At 37.0% G+C, this 20151-nt stretch overlaps 2 protein-coding genes across 7 annotated transcripts in view; both read left to right on the top strand.

Annotated features, from left to right (window-relative positions):
• Positions 1 to 20151, top strand: part of MTX3 (metaxin 3) — a 760898-nt gene that overhangs the window by 404636 nt on the left and 336111 nt on the right. The gene's annotated exons all lie outside the window — the stretch shown is intronic.
• HOMER1 (homer scaffold protein 1) overlaps positions 1 to 20151 on the top strand; it is a 122216-nt gene that overhangs the window by 24708 nt on the left and 77357 nt on the right. For 3 of the 6 annotated variants that reach the window (XM_036279102.1, XM_036279101.1, XM_036279108.1), the window contains exons 1-3: positions 6538 to 6582; positions 14248 to 14404; positions 19608 to 19739. In XM_036279102.1, the coding sequence (XP_036134995.1) occupies positions 6545 to 6582; positions 14248 to 14404; positions 19608 to 19739 (327 nt within the window). In that variant the 5' untranslated portion in view covers positions 6538 to 6544. Of the gene's footprint in view, positions 1 to 6537; positions 6583 to 8963; positions 8988 to 14247; positions 14405 to 19607; positions 19740 to 20151 lie in introns of those variants that run through there. The other 3 variants (XM_036279105.1, XM_036279104.1, XM_036279103.1) reach the window with 2 other exon arrangements.

The following is a 20151-nucleotide window of genomic DNA, read 5'->3' as shown; positions in this document are numbered from 1 at the left end:
TTTTATCTAAGCCTGAAATTATTATCTCTGATTTCCACTCTTTAGCTAACTATCCAATCTAAATTAGTTTCTTTTTCCTCCATTCTCTTTGTGCACTTTCTTTCTCTAGCACTATATTTTCCTTGGCAACACTGATTTCAGTTTGTAATTATCTCTGTAAGTCCCTGAAAGCTAGACGCAGTGGTTCTCAACCTTCCTAGTGCCGTGACCCTTTAATACAGTTCCTCGTGTTGTATATGGGCGTATCTTCATGTGGGCAGACCCTCCTGGAGATGGATAGAGGAGCAGTATCTCGGTTCCTAAGACCATCAGAAATACATATTTTCCGATGGTCTTAGGCAACCTCTGTGAAAGGGTCGTTTGACCCCCAAAGGGGTCATGACCCACAGGCTGAGAACTGCTGATAGAGCCTGTATATACCTAGTATCTTGCATAGAACCTGTTGAAATGTTAAAATGTATTATTTGTAACTTACAAATATAAACACCATGTATCACATTTCACCAGGGAAAGCATATTCCAAACTTTGTGGGGAGAAAGGAGCAGAGATAGAGAAACACCAGGAGTCAGTCTTTTAACTCTCACATTTCATGTCCTACTGATTAGCTTTAGGGCGAGGATGGGTAGAGAGGAGAAACATGTATGTGTACATTTTGTGGATGAGAGGAGGTGGGAGGAATAAGCAGTTCAAATAGCTGAATTCTTACTTATTTCTATACTTTTGAAACCCCAAACCACAAATCCATTTTCCTATTTTTCTAGTATCCAGTTCATGGTAAGAGACTTCTAGCTGGACTGACAAAGAAGCACGGTAGCTTAAGATTATTCAGTACTCTCAGGGAGCAGCCAAATAGATGTATTTTACTCAAGGAATGCTAACCAGACCCTCACTTAGAACAGGCTTATTTTTCTTTTAGCATAAATCTAATGAAATTGATCATCAGGTTTCTCAGCCTCTGAAGACTAGTAGGAAAAAAGAATAGGCTTTTGGAAGTGGGATACAAGTAACAGCAAGAAGAATAGCTATTGATATGTTATAATTTGTAGCCTGTGTATAGTAATGTGGGGTAGAAGTTTCCACAAATTCTAAAGGTGTTTGTTACATAATAAATACTGCCTACCACCTTGCTGGGTGTTGGAAACACAAGGGTGAGCAAAATGCACATAGCCTCCTGACCTTATGGAGCTTGCAGTTTGGGGTTGGGAGTAACCTTATATATATTCTCATTTCCACCTCAAAACTGCCCTAAGAGACAAAAGAAGTGGTATTTTTTTTAAAAGACTTATTGGAGGAGGGAGAAGTTTAAATAATTGGCCAAAGGTCACAGCTACCACTGATACTTCTGGGATTTGATTCCAAGACTAACTCCAAAGTCCAGGACTTTGCACTATTCCCAAAGAAGAAAATGGTGTCTGGAATAAAAAGTAGACTTATTTTCTTTTAAAAATAATTTGTAAATAACTCAGGGACCAATTATAAATCTCATAAGTTATATATCTTTTTTACTGCCATGCAAACAAAATACATTCTCTTTCCTCACTCCCTCTGAGACAAGCATTATAACTATACAACGATTGCCTCCATATGAATATTAGAAAATATCCTACTTCTTCCATTAGGCCCTTCTACAAGAATATTTAAAAGTATACAAAAATATTTAGCACTCAATAAACTGAAATTTCTAAATATCTAACATTCAGAGAGTTAAAAGATGACCCATAATGAACAGAAAAATCAGTCAAGAGAAACAGACCCAGAAGTGACAGATGATAGGACTGGTAGACAATGCCATCAAGATAGTTTATATAGCCCTGGCCAGTTTGGCTCAAAGGTTAGAGCATCAGCCTGTGGTCCAGAGAGACCCAGGTCGTGTGGGTGGCAGCCACTCAATGTGTCCCTTTCACATCGATGTTTCTCTTTCTCTTTCTCTCTCTCTCTCTCTCTCTCTCTCTCTCTCTCCCTCTCCCTCCCTCTCTCCCTCCCTCCCTCCCTCTTTCCCTCTCTCGCTACCTCCCTACCTTCCTCCCTCCCACTCTATCTGAACAAAAAAAAAAAGGAAAAATGTCCTTGGGTGAGGATAAAAAATAAAAAAGATAGTTTATATAACTATAGTCCATAATGTTTAAGAAGTCAGAGGAAGCAAAAGTGTATTAAGGGAGACTTTAAGATGTGTAAAAATCCTAAATCAATTTTCTAGAGATAAAAAAATAAACTGGATGAAATTAACAGCAAATTAAACAATGCAGAAGAAAACTAACTTGAAGATATATAAATAGAAACTACTCAAAGCAGAGAAAAAAACTTTAAAAAGTATCAATGTGATTATTATGGAACAACTTCAGATAGCCTGTTATAGCTGCAAATGAAGTCCTCAAAGACAGAAGGGATGGAAAAAAATATATGAAGAAATCATGGTTGAAATAATTCCCAAGAAGCTCAACAAATCCAAAGCTATATCAATGGATAGCATAATTAAATTGCTTTAAACCAACAATAGAGAGAAAATCTTAAACATAGTCTTAAATAGATTTAAACCCAATCATATTAATAATCATATTAAGTGTACATGGTCCAAACACCCCCATCAAAATGCAGAGATTGTCACCCTCTGCAGTTAAATCTCCCTCTGCCTTCTTATAAGGACACTTGTGATTACAATTAGAATCCACCCAGATAATCCAGAAGAATCTATCTCAGGAGCCTTAATTTAATCACAGCTACAAAATATCTTTTGCCAAATAAAATACCATTCACAGATTCTAAGTATTAGGACCTAGATATGGGGGGGGGGGAGGGCATTACTCAGTGCAATCTTACATTGAAAAGTCTGTCAGTTTACTGAAGTCTTCTATCTCCCCTATTCCATCGACTTTACAGTTTCACCTAAGGAAGTATCTTTTTCCTCCTAACTACATCTATGTCACAGGTATTTCCTTATGATGATTCACGAGAAAAAGGGTCTTAAAATAATTATTTTCAAAGAACTTTCTACAGTGGTTTATACAACTGATTTGTAAAATTTGTTTTGAGGGAATCTTGCCCCTCTGAGCACGCATGTGTGGGTGCAGGAATTCTGTAATGGTTCAGACGGTGTTTACGGAAAGTATATACAGCTTCCCCACAAGTACAGCTAGCTGGGGAATTACATTTTTAACAATGAAGGGAAACAATTTCTTGGAAAAACTCCTTTATCAGAAATAAATTGTTCAATAAAATTCTGGGATAATTAAATTCTTAGATGTTTTTGCTAGAAAGGAATAAAATGAAGATAGAAAAAAAGTGTGTGGAGGGTAGGAAGTATTTCTGCACATGTACAGCTCCTGTTTTATAAAAATGTACATATTTTCAGAAATGCCATGTGTGATGAAGTGTAGCAAATATATGAAGCGGATATGAGATACTTTGGAATTAATAACTCCTAGTTCCCAAGACCAGTGCTCTCACCTCACTCAGGCTAACATTGCTGTTATTGTTATTATTTTATTCTGTTATAGAAGTGGAATTCTATGAGAATATGGATCAGGGTTATCTTCCCTTACAGAAGGAAAGCTCAATAACTATAATTGGCATGACTAAAAATAAGTTATTGGATTCTTCCAAACCACACTGTCATTTCAATGAAGTGTTATAGAATAAATTGTTTTCAAAGTACAGGTAAAGGGGTAGAGTGGTACCAGTGCACATATGTACATTCCATGAAAACACTTAAGTACTCTTAACAATGCTTAACATGCATAGTAATCATAGTTGTGTAGCTGAATTATCCCACGTCTGTCGACAAAATTCCAAGCAAGGACCGAGTGAGAGTTTGGTTACAGAAGTGATCTCAGGCTTACATGCAAAATAATTATTTTCTCATCCAAGGAGTCAGTATAGGATAAATGTTGTGGGCTCTAGAGCCTGACAGTGTTTGTATGCTGTGTCTTCCATGTGTCATCTTAAGCAAATTATATACCTTCTCTATGCCTCAGGTTTCTCATCTTCAAAGAGGGATAATAGTAACTACCTCCCAAAGGTTGAGAGGATTAAATAATAAAGGAATAGTGCTTATAACTGCCTGAACTTTAGGCAAGTTCTCAAAAATGTTAATTATAACCAAAGAATTTACCTTAAATAATTTTATACCTGTAGTTAGAATTGTATATATGAGATGTTCTCATGCATATGGTTTGAGTGTTGAATTTTGGATTCTGGTATTTTCACTCTCTGGAGCCAAAATAAGGTTTTAAACAAGCTCAGGAATAAGTGTACAAATCTTTTGGGCTCATGCCCTGGCCGGTTTGGCTCAGAGGTTAGAGTGTCAGCCTGCGGTCCAGAGAGACCCAGGTTTGGTTCCCGCTAAGGGCACGTACCTCAGTTGCAGTTTGTCCCCAGCCATGGTTGGTCGTGCTGGTGGCAGCCACTCAATGTGTCCCTTTCATGTTGATGTTTCTCTCTCTCTTTTCCTCTCTCTCTCCCCCACTCTGTCTGAACCAAAAAATGGAAAAATGTCCTCGGGTGAGGATTAAAAAAAAAAAATCTTTTGAGCTCAAAGGTCCCAGAAATACATGAAGAGCTTCTCAGCCTCACTAGTAATCAGAGATATGCAAATTAAAGCAACAATGAAATAACATCTCATACCCATCAACGCAGGACTAATTAAAGATGTTACTTGGACATTACCAAGTGTTGGAAGGAAATAATATAAGACTATTAAGATTGTGATTTGGTACATGTGCTCTGAAGAGCAATTTGGAAGTGTATTATGGTCGGGAATTGAACTTCTAGTCTATCTCTTGCATGTGTCCCCAAGTAAACATACAGGGGTATTTATTTGTAATAGTTCAAACATTGGAGCAACATATATGTTTATCAGTAAGGAAATGGCTACATAAAATAGTCCAGTATTTTCCACTTGAAATACAATGCGAATCACATGTAATTTTAAATTTGTTTTTAAAGTTTTAGAAAGGTGAAATCAAAATATTATGACACAGTATATCCAATATATCTTTTTAACATTTGATTAATATAAAAGTCATGTGGGGAGGGGGAGGGGGAGGGGGTGGGTGGTGGTGGAAGAGAGCATAGAGGGGGATAAATGGTGATGGAAAAATAAAACTTTAAAAAGTCATTGAGATATTTTATATTTTTTATACTAAGTCTTTGAAATCCATTTTTTTAATTGTGTTTAGAGCACATATCAGTTTGGATGCTAAAATTGTCAGAAATGCTTGATCTGAATTTTAATTTCATAAAATTTAGAGTTGAAACAGTAGATTCATATACCCAAGTTATTCCATACATGCTTAAAAAATTTTAATAACTGACTTGGTTATCAAATAAAATTTAAAATAATTCACTTTCTTTGTTAACACTAGCCATTCAGATGCCCAGGAGTCATGTGGCTAGTAGCTACCATACTGGGTAGTGCAGTTCTAATCATTGCATGGACTTTGGCACAGCAATTAAAAGAAATGATCTACATATGCATAAAATAAAATGTGGCTGATTATTCTAAGTTCCAACTGTCAAGAATTCTAGAGAAATGGTATGGGGTTTTTGTTGTTTTGAACAATTTAAAATATTCAGAATAATACAGGGAAAAATATAATATCCATGTACCCACTATTCAAATGTAGAAAATGTTAACATTTTGCCTAAGTTTCATCAGATCTTTTTCAGTCTTGGGTTTATTTTTTAGAATATATACATGTTCAGATACTATATGGATTGAGTATCCACTAGGTTAGGTTGTAGTAGGTAAAAAGGGAAATAATACTTAATAATATTATTGTTCTTAGAAGTATTATTAGTATTAGAACTTAAATATCATCTTATAACATTCCATTCATTTTAAATGTTTTTAGGAATTGGGTGTCTACTAGAAAATAACTTATTTTGGATTTTTGGAAAAGTGCTACCTATATTGATAAGAATTAAATTCTCATTAATAAGAGGCTATTCTTTAAATTTTCCTAGTGTATATTGTGAGTTCCTGGAATTTAACTTTTCTTAGTAGAAATCATCTAGGAAGAGAAGAGTATTTAAAGGCTAATATAATTGAAAATACAGTACTAATTTTATTTTTTTTTATTTTTTAATCCTCATCCAAAGATATGTGGGGGTTTTTGTTTTGATTTGGTGGTGATGTTTTGTTTTTATTTTAGAGAAAGGAAGGAAGAGAGAGAGAGAGAGAAACATTGATTTGATAGAGTGGCTTTAGCCTGGGGGAAAAGCAACGTGAGGCTCATTAACAGCCAGAGACTACCTGCCAGGCAGTAGGCAGAGAGGAGCCTCTGAAAGCTTTGAGCTTTGGACCTGGCTCTCAGTGTTGGAGGTGGTGGCTCTGGGGACTGAGCTGTGAAGGCTGAGGCCTGTGTCCCTGCACTGAGCCAATAACCCACAGTGCAAAAACCATTTTCTTCTCAAAGCAACTTTAGCCTTTTCTCCAAACAGGACATATGAATGGCCAGGAGACATATGAAAAAATGCTCAACATTTCTAATCATCAGAGAGATGCAAATTAAAACAACTATGAGCTATCACCTTACACCTGCCAGAATGGTGGCCATCAACAAATCCTCAAACAACAAGTGCTGGTGAGGATGTAGAGAAAAGGGTACTCTAGCACCCTGCTGGTGGGAATGCAGACTTGTGCAGCTACTATGGAAAACAATATGGTGTTTCCTCAAAAAATTAAAAATGGAACTACCATTTGACCCAGTAATCCCACTTCTTGGAATTTATCCCAAGAACCCTGAAACACCAATCAGGAAGAGTATGCACCCCTATGTTCATAGCAGCGCTATTTAAAATAGCTAAGATCTGGAAACAGCCCAAGTGCCCATCAGTAGATGAGTGGATAAAAAAACTGTGGTGCATTTACACAGTGGAATACCGTGCAGCTGTAAGAGTGATCTCTTACCCTTTGAGACAACACAGAGGGACCTGGAAAGTATTATGCTAAGTGAAATAAGCCAGTCAGAAAAAGACAAATACCACATGATCTCACTTATTTATGGAACATAACAAAATAAGCTGTCGACCAAAAGAGATCCAGAGTCATGGAAGTAGGGAGCAGACTAACCTCAGAGGTATAGTGCGGGGTGGGAGGGGTGGGAAGAGATAAACCGAAAAACTAACATGCATATATGCTCAACCAGTGGACACAGACGTTAAGTTGGAGAAAGGGTGGGTGGTGGTAGTGGGAAGGAGGTGGTCAATGGGGAAAATGGGAGACATCTATAATAATTGCAATAACAACAAAAAACCCATTGATGTGAGAGAGAAACATCGATTGGTTGCCTCATGTATGCACCCCGACTGGGGATCGAACTCGAAACCTAGGTATATGCCCTGACCTTGGGCAATGGGAACCTGCAGCCTTTTGGTGTATGGGCCATGCTCCAACTGAGCCATCTGGCCAGGGCTACAATGCTAATTTTAAATGTAGTAGAGTTACCAGACATGTTGATATATTTTAAAATATATCAATATTTTAAAACCCAGTATTCTGCCCTGGCCGGTTTGGCTCAGCGGTTAGAGCGTAGGCCTGCGATCCTGAGAGACCCGGGTTCGGTTCCCGCTAAGGGCACGTACCTCGGTTGCAGTTTGTCCCCGGCCCTGGTCGGTTGTGCGGGTGGCAGCCACTCGATGTGTTCCTTTCACATCGATGTTTCTCTCTCTCTCTCTCTGTTCCTCTCTATCCCTCCCACTCTACCTGAACAAAAAATGGAAAAATGTCCTCGGGTGAGGATAAAAAAAAAATTAAAACCCAGTATTCTATCTAAAATGGGGAGGGTTTTAAATGGGGAGGAGGGACAGAGATAATGTTACTTGGCAGTTATTTAATAAATAATAAGCCAGGTTCTTTGAGCATTGAAGATGTTGCATGCATATATATATATATAATATGAGTTTGCTTGCTCTTTTTTTTTTAAATTAATTTATTTTTTTATCCTCACCCGAGGACATTTTTCCATTTTTTGTTCAGATAGAGTGGGAGGGAGAGAGAGGAAGAGAGAGAGAGAGAGAGAAACATCGACGTGAAAGGGACACATCGAATGGCTGCCACCCGCACAACCAACCAGGGCCGGGGACAAACTGCAACTGAGGTACGTGCCCTTAGCGGGAACCGAACCCGGGTCTCTCTGGACCACAGGCCGACACTCTAACTGCTGAGCCAAACTGGCCAGGGCTGCTTGCTCTTGATAAAGACTTTCTGCATATCCTTGATCTTTTAAATGTAGCTACTGATTAAAATGCCCAAGAAAAATAAGTATTATAATTTTCTTTAAAAACTAGTAATATAACCTAATGAAAGTACTGAAATGGATAAAATAAGGGATGGTATATAAGGAATATAAATGGTATTGTTACTGTTTAAGTATAGTTTTATAATTTAATCATCAAATTTCAAATGGACATTTTAAATTTATTTGATATTTCTTTAGATATGCCAATTAACAACTTGATGTCATGAAAGTATTTATTTAAATTTCTAAATTACAGTTGTCATTCAATATTACATTAGTTTCAGGTATACAGCATAGTGATTAGACACAGAACTTATGAAGTGTCCCCTCTATAAGCTTGCACCCACCTAACACCATACAGTTATTACAATATTATTAGCTGTTTTCCTTATGCTCTATTTTATATCCCTGTAAATATTTTGTAGCAGCTAATTTGTACTTCTTAATCCTCTTACCATTTTCATTGAAAATATTTTTATGCTTAATTGTGAGACAGGCAGTGATTTTCTAAATTAATCTTTCGTTTGTGCATTCAACCAATTAAAAGATGAATTGAGACCATACAATTTTAAAAAATCCTTCTAGAAAAGACATTATGTAGTTGGCAGTGTCACATTTTATGTCTATATTCCTGTTACAGCAATGTCACAATTTTGTATTTTCGATATACAGACTTGGAAGTTTTAAAAAACATGCCTGCTATGTTTTTGGTCCATCACTAGATGGAGTTCTTGCAGTTCAACTATGTGGTGGGTAGCCATTAGTAGAATAATCTTTGCTTTTCTCAAACTAAGCATGTGTTTTTTAAAAAAGCTAAATGTATAAGCAGTCAGCTGTTAAACACATAACATGGTGGTAGGAATACATAGTTGGTAACATGCAGCCACAATCTTTGCCTTAGAGGGCTGGGCAGGAGGGAGTTAAACTGGTTTCCCTTTAATCCAATGGAATTACAATTTACGTTATTAATTTGTACAGCACAGTTCTTTTGAAGAAACTCGAGTGCTTGAGCTTCAGGTTGTCTGAAGACATGCTGTGCCACCTCACAGTGGCCCTGAAACTAAATTCTTCGGTGTTACATTTTAAATTATATGCGATTAGTGTCTGTCCACTCCTTGTCTTATCCTCGCTCATGTCCTTTCGGCTTTAACAAGTATTGTCCATCTTCTCTAGCCACTTCAAACTCCAAAAACCAAGCTGCAGGTAGAATGTTTTTTGTCTTCTGTATATTTACATCTCATGAAGGAGGGTGTTCTCACCAGGAAGTGAATATATCTTGCACTTCCAGTCCTGCAGTTAGGCAAGGCCATGATAAGATCTCTTGATGATTCCCCAGACTTTTCACTCCAGCTTGGTTTTCTCTGCTGAGCTCCAACCTAATATTTTTAAGTTCCTGTGATGACAGTTTTACATGCAAGGAATCTAAACTTAGTAAAAACTGAGCTCATCCTCTCCCACTCTATCCCTCCAGTCCCTGAGTTTACTTTCTGTTTCCTATCTTGGCTAGTGGCACTCACTGACTTCTTTTCAGTCACCCAAACCAGAAACCCAGGAGACAGATTTCTCCTTCATCTCCTACATTAGGATTTCTCAACCTTGGTACTTTCGACAATTTTGGCTGGATAATTCTTTGTTGTGTGGGGCTGTCCTTTGCATTGTAGATGTATTTCAACTTCCCTGGCTTCTACTCATTAGGTGCTGATCGCAATCTCCCTCAGTTGTGACAACCAAAAATGTCTCCAGATGTTTTGATCTGTCTCCTGGAGGACAAAATCACCCCTGTTTGAAAACCATTGCCCCATATCCAATCTGTTACTTAATTTGATTAATTCTACTTTCTAAATTTACCTTGAATCCTTCCTCACATCTTCATCCCACTCCTCCCTCCTATCTTCTAGTTTTAAATCCTTGGGATTCTTTTGTAAGGTTCTTTCTTTCTAATCCACCTTTTTCAGTGATGCCAAAGTTATCTTTCTAAAATGCAGAGCTGTTCTGTAGTTATATCTTTCAGTAGCTTCCAGCCAGGACCCTCATGAGCTGGCTTCTCTCTTTATATTTAGCCTCATTCTTCAAAGGCACTCATACACACTGTGGTTCTTATACACACCAGTGTACTGAGCTTTCTTACCACTGTGCTGTACTTTGCTTCAAACTCTTCTTAGGCATCAATTTCTCCAGGATAGCCCTCAGTCACTTTAAGAGACTATCATGGTGAATAGCATTTTATTCTTAAACATATCTGCCTTCCTTCACCTAACTGAATTTTTCAAGGATGAGGACCATCTCTCAGTTTTTGGCATGAAGTCTTTATTATCCAGACTTTGATGGGTAGGATTTTTTTTTTTTTTTTTTTGGTACGTGCCCCTAGCGGAAACCGAACCCGGGACTCTCTGGTCCACAGGCTGACACTCCCAACTGCTGAGCCAAACCAGCCAGGGCAGATGGGTAGGATTTTTGACCACAGAAATTCTAATTGTAACTTTCTGTAAGAAATCAGCTATTCAGAAGATAATTGAAGTAATATATTTAGTTGATATCAAATGTCATTTGCTTGTAAAATAGCTAGTTTAAAGTTTGTATTCAGAAGAGATTTAAATTGTGTGGATTAATTGTGCAGATTAATTAAATTGAGTGAATTAATGTGATGTGGGAATTAGTATTTTTTTCTTTATTGATTTTAGAGGGAGAGGAAGGGAGAGGGAGATAGAAACATCGATGAGCAAGAGCATCGATTGGCTGCCTCCTGCATGCCCCACTCTGGGGATCAAGCCCACAACCTGGGCATGTGACCTGATCAGGAATCGAACCAGCAGCCTCTTGGTGCATGGATCGATGCTCAACCATTGGGCCACACCGGCCAGGCTGATGGGATTATTTACTGCACTCAAAACATTGTATTTCCATTAAATAAGAATTTCATGATGGCAAAAGCAATGTCATTGTTAAAAAGTATTTTAGTTTTTTTATAAAATACATTTTAAGAACACGTTTCTATAATTATCAGCCTGTACTATTTAGAAATTTACCCCCTTCAAATAAAAAAATTTTTTTTATCAAGTCAGTGAAGACTAGACTTTCACTTCCCTTCCTTACATGCCTTAATAAATATAGCTTTGTGTGAGTAGATTTCCCTGTGAACTGAAATTAATCACAGTCAGCCTGACCAACTACACTTATACCTGGAACTTTGATTAGAAGGTGAAGAAAGAAAACTAGAGGTTGCAGCACTCTTGGGAGATAACTCAAGTGTAGCACAGCCTTCCTGAAAGCGAGGATTAGGATGGGAAAAGAGGGAATGAAAAAGACCTGCTCCCAATGCAGAAGAATTATTTATTCTGTCACAGTGCCTTGCCAGATTGCTAATGATTATCTGTTGCTGAAATCCATATATGATGACAGTTAAGCCAGAAATGATGACTTTCTGGCCCTGGCCGGTTTGGCTCAGCAGTAGAACCTCAGCCTGCAGACCAATAATGAGTCATGGGTTCAATTCCAGCCAAGGGCATGTACCTCGGTTGCGGTTCTTCCCTGTCTTGGTCAGGGTAATGCGGGAGGCAACCAGTCAATGTGTCCCTCTCACATCGATGTTTGTCTCTCTCTCCCTTTCTCTCCCTCTCTCCCCCTCCCACTCTGTCTGAAGATAAATAGAAAAATATCCTCGAGTGAGGATTAAAAAAAAGGAATGACTTTCTGTCTTTTTTTAGGGATTGGCATAAAATATATCACTTTCTTTCAAAAGACATTTTTTGAATAAGGAAAATTGGCCCTGGTCAGTTTGGCTCAGCGGTTAGAGCGTCCGCCTGCGGTCTGGAGAGACCCAGGTTCGGTTCCCGCTAAGGGCATGTACCTCGGTTGCAGTTTGTCCCCGGCCCTGGTTGGTCGTGCGGGTGGCAGCCACTCTATGTTTCACATCGATATTTCCCTCTCTCTCTCTCTTCCTCTCTCTCCCTCCCACTCTGTCTGTACAAAAAATGGAAAAATGTCCTCGGGTGAGGATAAAAAAATAAAATAAAATAAATAAATAAATAAGGAAAATTGTTATGGAGGTTTCCATAAACAAAACTGGGAAGAGCCAGGTTACCTGCAGGGAAATACCTCCTTTCTCACCAGGTCTCCAAAGACTGAGGTAGATCATGTAGATGTGTGACACTGCCCATCATTATTTACCCCAGAGCCATTTTGTCAAGGACCCAGAGCTGTCCTGCTGTTTTCTGATTTCTCTTTTCTCCATACTTTCCTTTGTTATTTTTTTAATCCTCAACTGAGGATATTTTTTTCTATTTATCTTCAGACAGAGCGGGAGGGAGAGAGAGGGAGAGAAAGGGAGAGAAAGAGAAACATAGACGTGAGAGAGACATATTGACTGGTTGCCTCCTGCATGACCCTAACCAGGGCCAGAGACAAACCGCAACTGAGGTATGTGCCCTTGGCCAGAATCGAACCCACGACTCATTGTTCCACGGGCTGACACTCTACTGCTGAGCCAAAGCGGCCAGGGCTCTCCTTTTTAAAAATGAAAAAATTTAAATGTAATTTCAAATATTAAATAATACCAGTTAAAGTCCTCTTTAGGACCTTAAGCTGCTTTAGGAAAGAAAGGTGTTGCATTATTTGGGGCAGGGAAGCGTGGTAACTGTTGTTCTGAAAAGAAATTTTACTTAGAACTTGGAAAATTTTGTATTGAAGTGCTTTTATTATAAACAGGTGATCTCACACTGGTTTTTCAGACTATAAAATAATCTGCAACGATCATATTTTAAATATATTTTTAAAATATTTTAAGTATTTTAATAGTTCTGGATCTTGAAATGAGGATAATTTTTAAAATCTCAATTGTATATCTTTAAGGCCCTACTTGATCTAAGTAAAAGATACTGTTGTGGTGAGCTACTTTGTTTTCTATATACTTTTCAACATAATAGAGATTATATTGATGTAAACTTTCTCAGTAAGTTATTACTAGAATAGTGTAGTTTTATTTTTTTAATATGTTTTTATTGATTTTTTTTTAGAGAGAGAGGAAGGGAAAGAGAGAGAGAAACATCTATCAGCTGCCTCCTGTACGCTCCTGCTGGGGATAGAGCCTGAAACCCGGGCAAGTGACCTGACCTTCTCAGTCCATGGGACGATGCTCAATCCACTGAGCCACGCCAGCCGGGCCAGAATAATGTAGTTTTAAATGAGTAAATCTTTTAAGCTAGTGAGAGTCAAATGGAAGATTTGTATTTTAACAACACATAGTCAATTCTCATTCGCAATAATTATTTTCTTATAAAGGTGCCACAAACATTGAATTAGTGAATTTTGAAACAGAAGCTCACAGGGTTTCTGCAAGCCCCTGGTTATAACATTGACCGATCAATACATAAGCTTGTTTCAATACCTTATTTAATGTATATTGTTGATTCATGACTGTTGAACTCATCTCCATCAGCACTGTAACTCATGTCTGAACAGAGTTTATCTAACATATATTTACTCCATCACACATCACAGCCTTCCTGCCCCAGGAACAGAAAGCTCTCAGCACTATGCTTGGGGCCATTTTAAACAGTGATGCACCAACAAAAAGCCCAACAATGCAAAATACCTGGTGCTAAATAGATAAAAGAAAAGGGCTCTTGATTGTAGTCTGAGAGCTAAAACAAATGCAGAGTGTTGTCTTGATCACCCTCAGATGGAAACATGGATTTCAGATGACACACATTTTTCCACTACAAAAGACCATGAAACTACCTCAAGTATCGCTTTTGGGGTTACAAATACATGTTGCTGATTAGGCAAATTCTCAAGTACAGATTCTTTGAATAATAAGGATTGACTGTAATTGTTTTAAAGAAGCTTATGATTGAATACATAGAATATTCGAATTGAGAGAAAGTTTCTCTTGTTTTCAGAATGTGGGGAGTTTTGGGTTAAGTGGAGTCATTCTCATAGTTTTCATGTTCTGTTATCCAGCAGAATAAAATTAGCTGCTTTCAGTCTGTCATTTTATTTTCTTCCCCACAGGGAACAACCTATCTTCAGCACTCGTGCTCATGTCTTCCAGATTGACCCAAACACAAAGAAGAACTGGGTACCCACCAGCAAGCACGCAGTTACTGTGTCTTATTTCTATGACAGCACAAGAAATGTGTATAGGATAATCAGTTTAGATGGCTCAAAGGTAAGTTACATTTACTTTAAATAATCTTGCTGTTTTGCTTTATCCAGTATAGCATTTCAGTTTTAGAGAAATTTTATCTTCATTAAAATATTGAGTTATTAAAATTTAACTTTAAGAAACAAAATTGATTTTTTTTTTTTTTTTTTTTATCCTCACCCGAGGACATTTTTCCATTTTTTGTTCAGGTAGAGCGGGAGGGAGAGAGAGGAACAGAGAGAGAGAGAGAAACATCGATGTGAAAGGGACACATCGAGTGGCTGCCACCCGCACAACCGACCAGGGCCGGGGACAAACTGCAACCGAGGTACGCGCCCTTAGCGGGAACCGAACCCGGGTCTCTCAGGACCGCAGGCCGACGCTCTAACCGCTGAGCCAAACCGGCCAGGGCAAAATTGATCATTTTTAAGGTAGCAACATTTTTTGTCCACTGAATTAATTGGATTAATCACCTTATTGATACTAAGGTACATGTCAAAATATACTACAAATTTGGGGTCAAGTTTACTTGATAAATACTCATTACATATCTGTTATATATCACGCTTTATGCTAGGGGCTGGAATACAATGGTAAACAGTGGACATAGTTTCCACTCTTGGAGTATGCAATCAAGTGAAAAACTAGAATTCTTTACATATAAACTTCTGTAGACTAGTAGCAGTTCAAAATCTCTAAATCATATGAGGTCTAGTAATATCAATATTAAAGCTTATTCTGAGCATCCCTCATTCTGAAGAGAAGCATATGGGCAGACCTATGTTTTTATTTTCAGGAGAGGCAGATAGTCTAATATTTAACAGCATGGACTACCTGGATTCACATCTCAGCTCTACCAACTACTAAGTTGTTGTTGTTTTTTTAATCCTCACCCGAGAACATTTTTGCATTATCTTCAGATAGAGTAGGAGGGAGAGAAGGATGAAAAGAGAGAGAGAATCATCGATGCAAGAGAGACACATCGAGTGGTTGCCAACCACATGACCCCAACCGGGCCCGAGACAAACTGCAACCGAGGTATGTGCCCTTAGTGGGAACCGAACCCGGGACTCTGGTTCACAGGCCAATGCTCTAACTGCTGAGCCAAACCGGCCAGGGCCTACTAAGTTTTTTTACTATGGGCAAATTACTTTACTTCTCTGAGTTTCATTGTTCTCACTTCAGTGCTGGTAGTTGTAAGGATTAAATGAGTTAATATTTGCAAAAGCACTTAGATCAGTGCCTAATGAATAGTATACCCTTCAAAAGGGAGAAAATTTTCACTTTTTCATCAGTGAATTTTTAACAACACATGCAGCTAAAGAAATGCCAGGCATCAGATTCTGGATATAAAGTATGTAGAAAAATGAGGGCTCCCGTCTTTTTTCTTCAAGCTTTTGTGAAGCTATGAGGCCTTTCTATTCCCAGAAGTGTTAGCAGTTCAGTGTAGGGGTTAGGAGTACAGACTGTATATTCAGACTATCTGGTTTGAATTTTTGCTCTACTACTTACTAGACATGTAACCTAGAGCAAAAGATTTAATGTCATAGTGCCTCAGTTTTCTCATCTGTGAAAAAGAACTAGTAAATTACGTCATCACATTGTAGGATTGTTGTGAAAATTAAATAAATTAATTTAGGCAAAAGCACTTCAAGGGTGTAGTAATCACTATACAAACACTAAATTGTTATTGTTATTATTAATATTATTAGGCTCTTATGTATTACTTAGTGATTTGGGGAAAATCTAAGAAAAATCTAATTTAATGCTCAACTTTCAGTCTTTTTAGTATGCTGATTTATTATCTCCTTAACTAGATTATAGGATGCCAGAGGCTATTTGAACTTTGGTACACAAGTGACTAAGATGTATTTATTTCAATGATTGACCCTATTTTCATTTTCATTTGGAGGATTTAAAGGATGTTGGAAATAGTAATAGTTAATTTCTGTGACTTTTTAAATGAATAATTTTGTTATACTTTATAATTAGTTAGTGAAATTAACAGCTATTAACTATTATTAATTCAGACTCTAGAGTGTTAATTTATTTCTTTTTTCTTATTTGAAACTTCATTTCTCTATAATCTGTGTTTCTCTCTTGGCCCAAACTACAGATAAAAATGTCGTTTTATTAGACAGGAAAGTTAAATAGTTTATAAAATAAAGTTCAGCTGCAGTAGTCCCATGTCCCATGTGATTAAATAATCCTCATGTGTCTTCCTTCTGAAGCAATATGAACTATTGCTTCTGGCATTATTTTTTAACATGCTTTGCAGCTTGAAATTATTAGGCTTGTAAATAACTCTGGTGAAAAAGTTTTTATGTTTCTTTTAATAAAATCTACCTTCTGTAGCAATTACATTTTTCTATTGCATTTTCCATTTTCTAGTTACCTTTCTAAGCTGATGCTGTTAACTGCAGTTCCCTGCAAGAGTCGTTTTTTGTTTTTTATAAGCAGTAGTGGCTTATTTGATGCAGCTAAATGAGTGTTTTTATTCTTACCACCCTCATTTATATTTCTGTACTACATGATGAGTTGAAAGGCCTTAGGTACCCTGACTAGAAAATGTCCATTTGTTCTCACTTAGTACCTTTACTATGCATATAAAGTTTGTTTGAAGTTTTTCTAATCATCTTGCAGAGACATCTTGGCCAAGGGCCAGGAACAGGGTACTACATGGTCTGTAATGACACAGCATTTCTACCTCTTTTCCTTGAAAGGACAAGAACTTTGGGATTGAGAGATGTTTATTTCATAGAACTAAAATTTTTTTTAATGAATTTATTGCAGCATTCTGTTCAAGGAAGTCTAATAAATAATTTTTTTTAAGGAAAGGTTCAGAATGGGAATTAAAATGGACTTTTTTTTTAAAAAAAGTTTTTATTGATTTTTTTTTTTTTAGAGAGAGAGGAAGGGAGAGAGAGAAACATCAAAGTGAGAGTAAAACATCGATTGGCTACCTCCTACATGCCCCCCACTGGGAATCAAGCCTGAAACCAGGACCTCTCAGTCCATGGGAGGGTGCTCAATTCACTAAGCCATACCAGCTGGCTTAAAATAGACCTCTTAAACTTAAAAGCAGAAAGTTCATTTGAAATAGTTAAAACTTGAAGGTCAGTGACCAAGAGCACGTGGGTGGTTTACTTAGATGCCTGTAACACCTATTGCCACCTCATTTTTTGCGTTATTAGGATTACCTGTTAAATGCTCTTCTCTTCTCGAAAACACTTAGATCCCATCTCAAATGTGCCTTTCTTAGGGAATAGTCGATGACCATCGGATCTAGGTACTCTGAAATTACATGGCTCAGCAATTTCTTTACTTGTTCATGGACTGACTCTTCTTGCTCTAGAATGTCATCCACAATTACATTGCCTCTCATTGTATCTCAAGTTTATAGAATTGTGCTTGACTTTAAATAGGGACTCAATAAAATAGTTGAATAACCAAATGATTCCTTACTGTCTATTAATACAGTAGTCCTCCCTTATCCACAGGGGATACTTCCAAGACCATGGGTAGATGCCTGTAGTACAGAATTTTTTCCTATACAACCATACACTTTACAGCTTCTCTTTGGTATATTCAAATTGCCAGCATCACTACTCTTCTGCTTTGAGGCCATTATAAAGTAAAGTAAAGGTTACTTGAACACAAGCACTGCCACACTTGACAGTCAACCTCATAACCTAGTCAGGTACTAAGTGACTAATGGACAGGTAGCATATGTAGTGTGGCTAATGCTGGACCAAGGTATGACTCATGACCAAGGCAGGGCAGCGAGATATTTCATCATACTACTCAAAACAGCATGCAATTTAAAACTTATGAATTGTTTATTTCTGGAATTTTTCATTTAATATTTTTAGACTTCTGTTGATCATAACTGAAACCGCAGAAAGCAAAACTGTGGATATAGGGAGACTACTGTATATTCTTTTTCATTTAGTCTTTTCATTTGATGACAGCCTCGCAAATTAGCCATATTTTACAGGATCTAAACTAACATGCTAGGAAAAGCAGCTTTTAAATTGAAGGAGTAAGGAGGTATATGAGCATGTAAATTTTGTAAGAGGTAAAATTTCAAAAAAGCTTATTCGAGGACAAGAGCTCTCATATCTGCTGTCTGTGAGAGAAAGCAAGGGCCCACTCTGTCTTCTTTAGAAGGCAGGTGTCATACATTCAAGATTATAACTTCGTCAGTACCTGCATAGCTCATAAATATGTACATTATACTGTTGTTCACATGGTAAACATTTACCTTTGTGCTTAAAATGCTTGCTTTTCATTCCACATTTAATAATTCACCAGAAAACTACTTATGGATTTGATAACATGTGCATTTTTATTATTATTAAAATCACTCTGTAATCTCAATTTCGGAGGGCATTAGACTACTTAAATAAAATGAATTCTATAATTTTACTGTACTAGCAGAAGGAATGAATTTAATATGTTATAATAATAGTTGAAATCTAGTTTAGTGATTACCGAAGTTAATATTTAGTAACACACTAAAATACTAGTTTTCTAAGAAACTATGTGTTAAACAGAAATGATAGTGATTCTCAATATCACAAGTTTATACCACTATCTGAGAAAAGAAATAAAGTATATATTTAGGGGTTTGTTTTTCCTTTGAGTAAAGGAAAAAGTACTAAATTATTGAAAATCTTTTGTATCATCATATATTTTAGGTAAGTTACCTTTTGAAAAAGTCTTGATTTTGGATTTTAGGAAGTTAGTATACAAATAGAAAACTTGTTCTATTGATGTATTCATTTTTTGGAGAAAAATTTTTTGGAGAGTGGGACCTTACTTTCAAAGAAACAACTATTAAAACTTACTTTTAGTGACTGTCATCCAAAATTAATAGATGTTAAATAAAATGAAAACAAAATTAATAGATATTGATCCTAAATGTTCAAAGGGAAGAAATTGATTACACTAAAAGCTCTTTAAAATTTTTTGCATCATTGGAAAACTTATTCTGACGCTAGGTATTGAAATTTTTGATAGAGTGCCATTATATTTAAAGTTCTAGTAGTTAACCTTATTACCACACTTCCACTTGAAATAATATAAGCTGTTTCTATAGCTATACTGTATATTTAATATTGTGGCTCATTAAGAATCCTAAGTTTTTATGTAACTAAATAGTTCTGTGTTTAAATGTCTGTCTGCTAATTTTGGGCAGGGTACTCATACTTGTTTTATTTTTCAGGCAATAATTAATAGTACCATCACCCCAAACATGACATTTACTAAAACATCTCAGAAGTTTGGCCAGTGGGCCGATAGCCGGGCAAACACTGTTTATGGACTGGGATTCTCCTCTGAACATCATCTTTCAAAAGTAAGTTAATCAAAAGATCTAAGTGGAAATCTTTATCTTCAGGTCAGATAAATATATGGTAGCAAATGGAGAGTATAAAATACAGGAGAAATGTGTTTAATACTCTCAGAACTGTAGTGACTTTAGAGCAAGAAGAGATCATTGGATTCTACTGTCAGTTGGAAAATTAATTGCACACATTAAAAATAGTCACCACAGCCCTGGCTGGTTTGGCTCAGCAGTTGGAGCATTGGCCTGCAGACTAGAGAGTCCCGGGTTCAGTTTCCGCTAGGGGCATATACCAAAAAAATAAGTCACCACTGATTCACTGATTGACAAGGATTTGCATAGTAAACTGTGTGTATGTTAGGGAATAAAAGGTGGGAATTACCACTTCAGAATGGACTTTGACTCAGGATTTTACACCCTTAGT

This window comes from Molossus molossus, unplaced genomic scaffold, assembly GCF_014108415.1.
Source record: "Molossus molossus isolate mMolMol1 unplaced genomic scaffold, mMolMol1.p scaffold_m16_p_3, whole genome shotgun sequence".
Taxonomy (NCBI): domain Eukaryota; kingdom Metazoa; phylum Chordata; class Mammalia; order Chiroptera; family Molossidae; genus Molossus; species Molossus molossus.
Note: the sequence above shows the minus strand (reverse complement) of the source record. Positions and strands in the feature narration are given on the sequence as shown.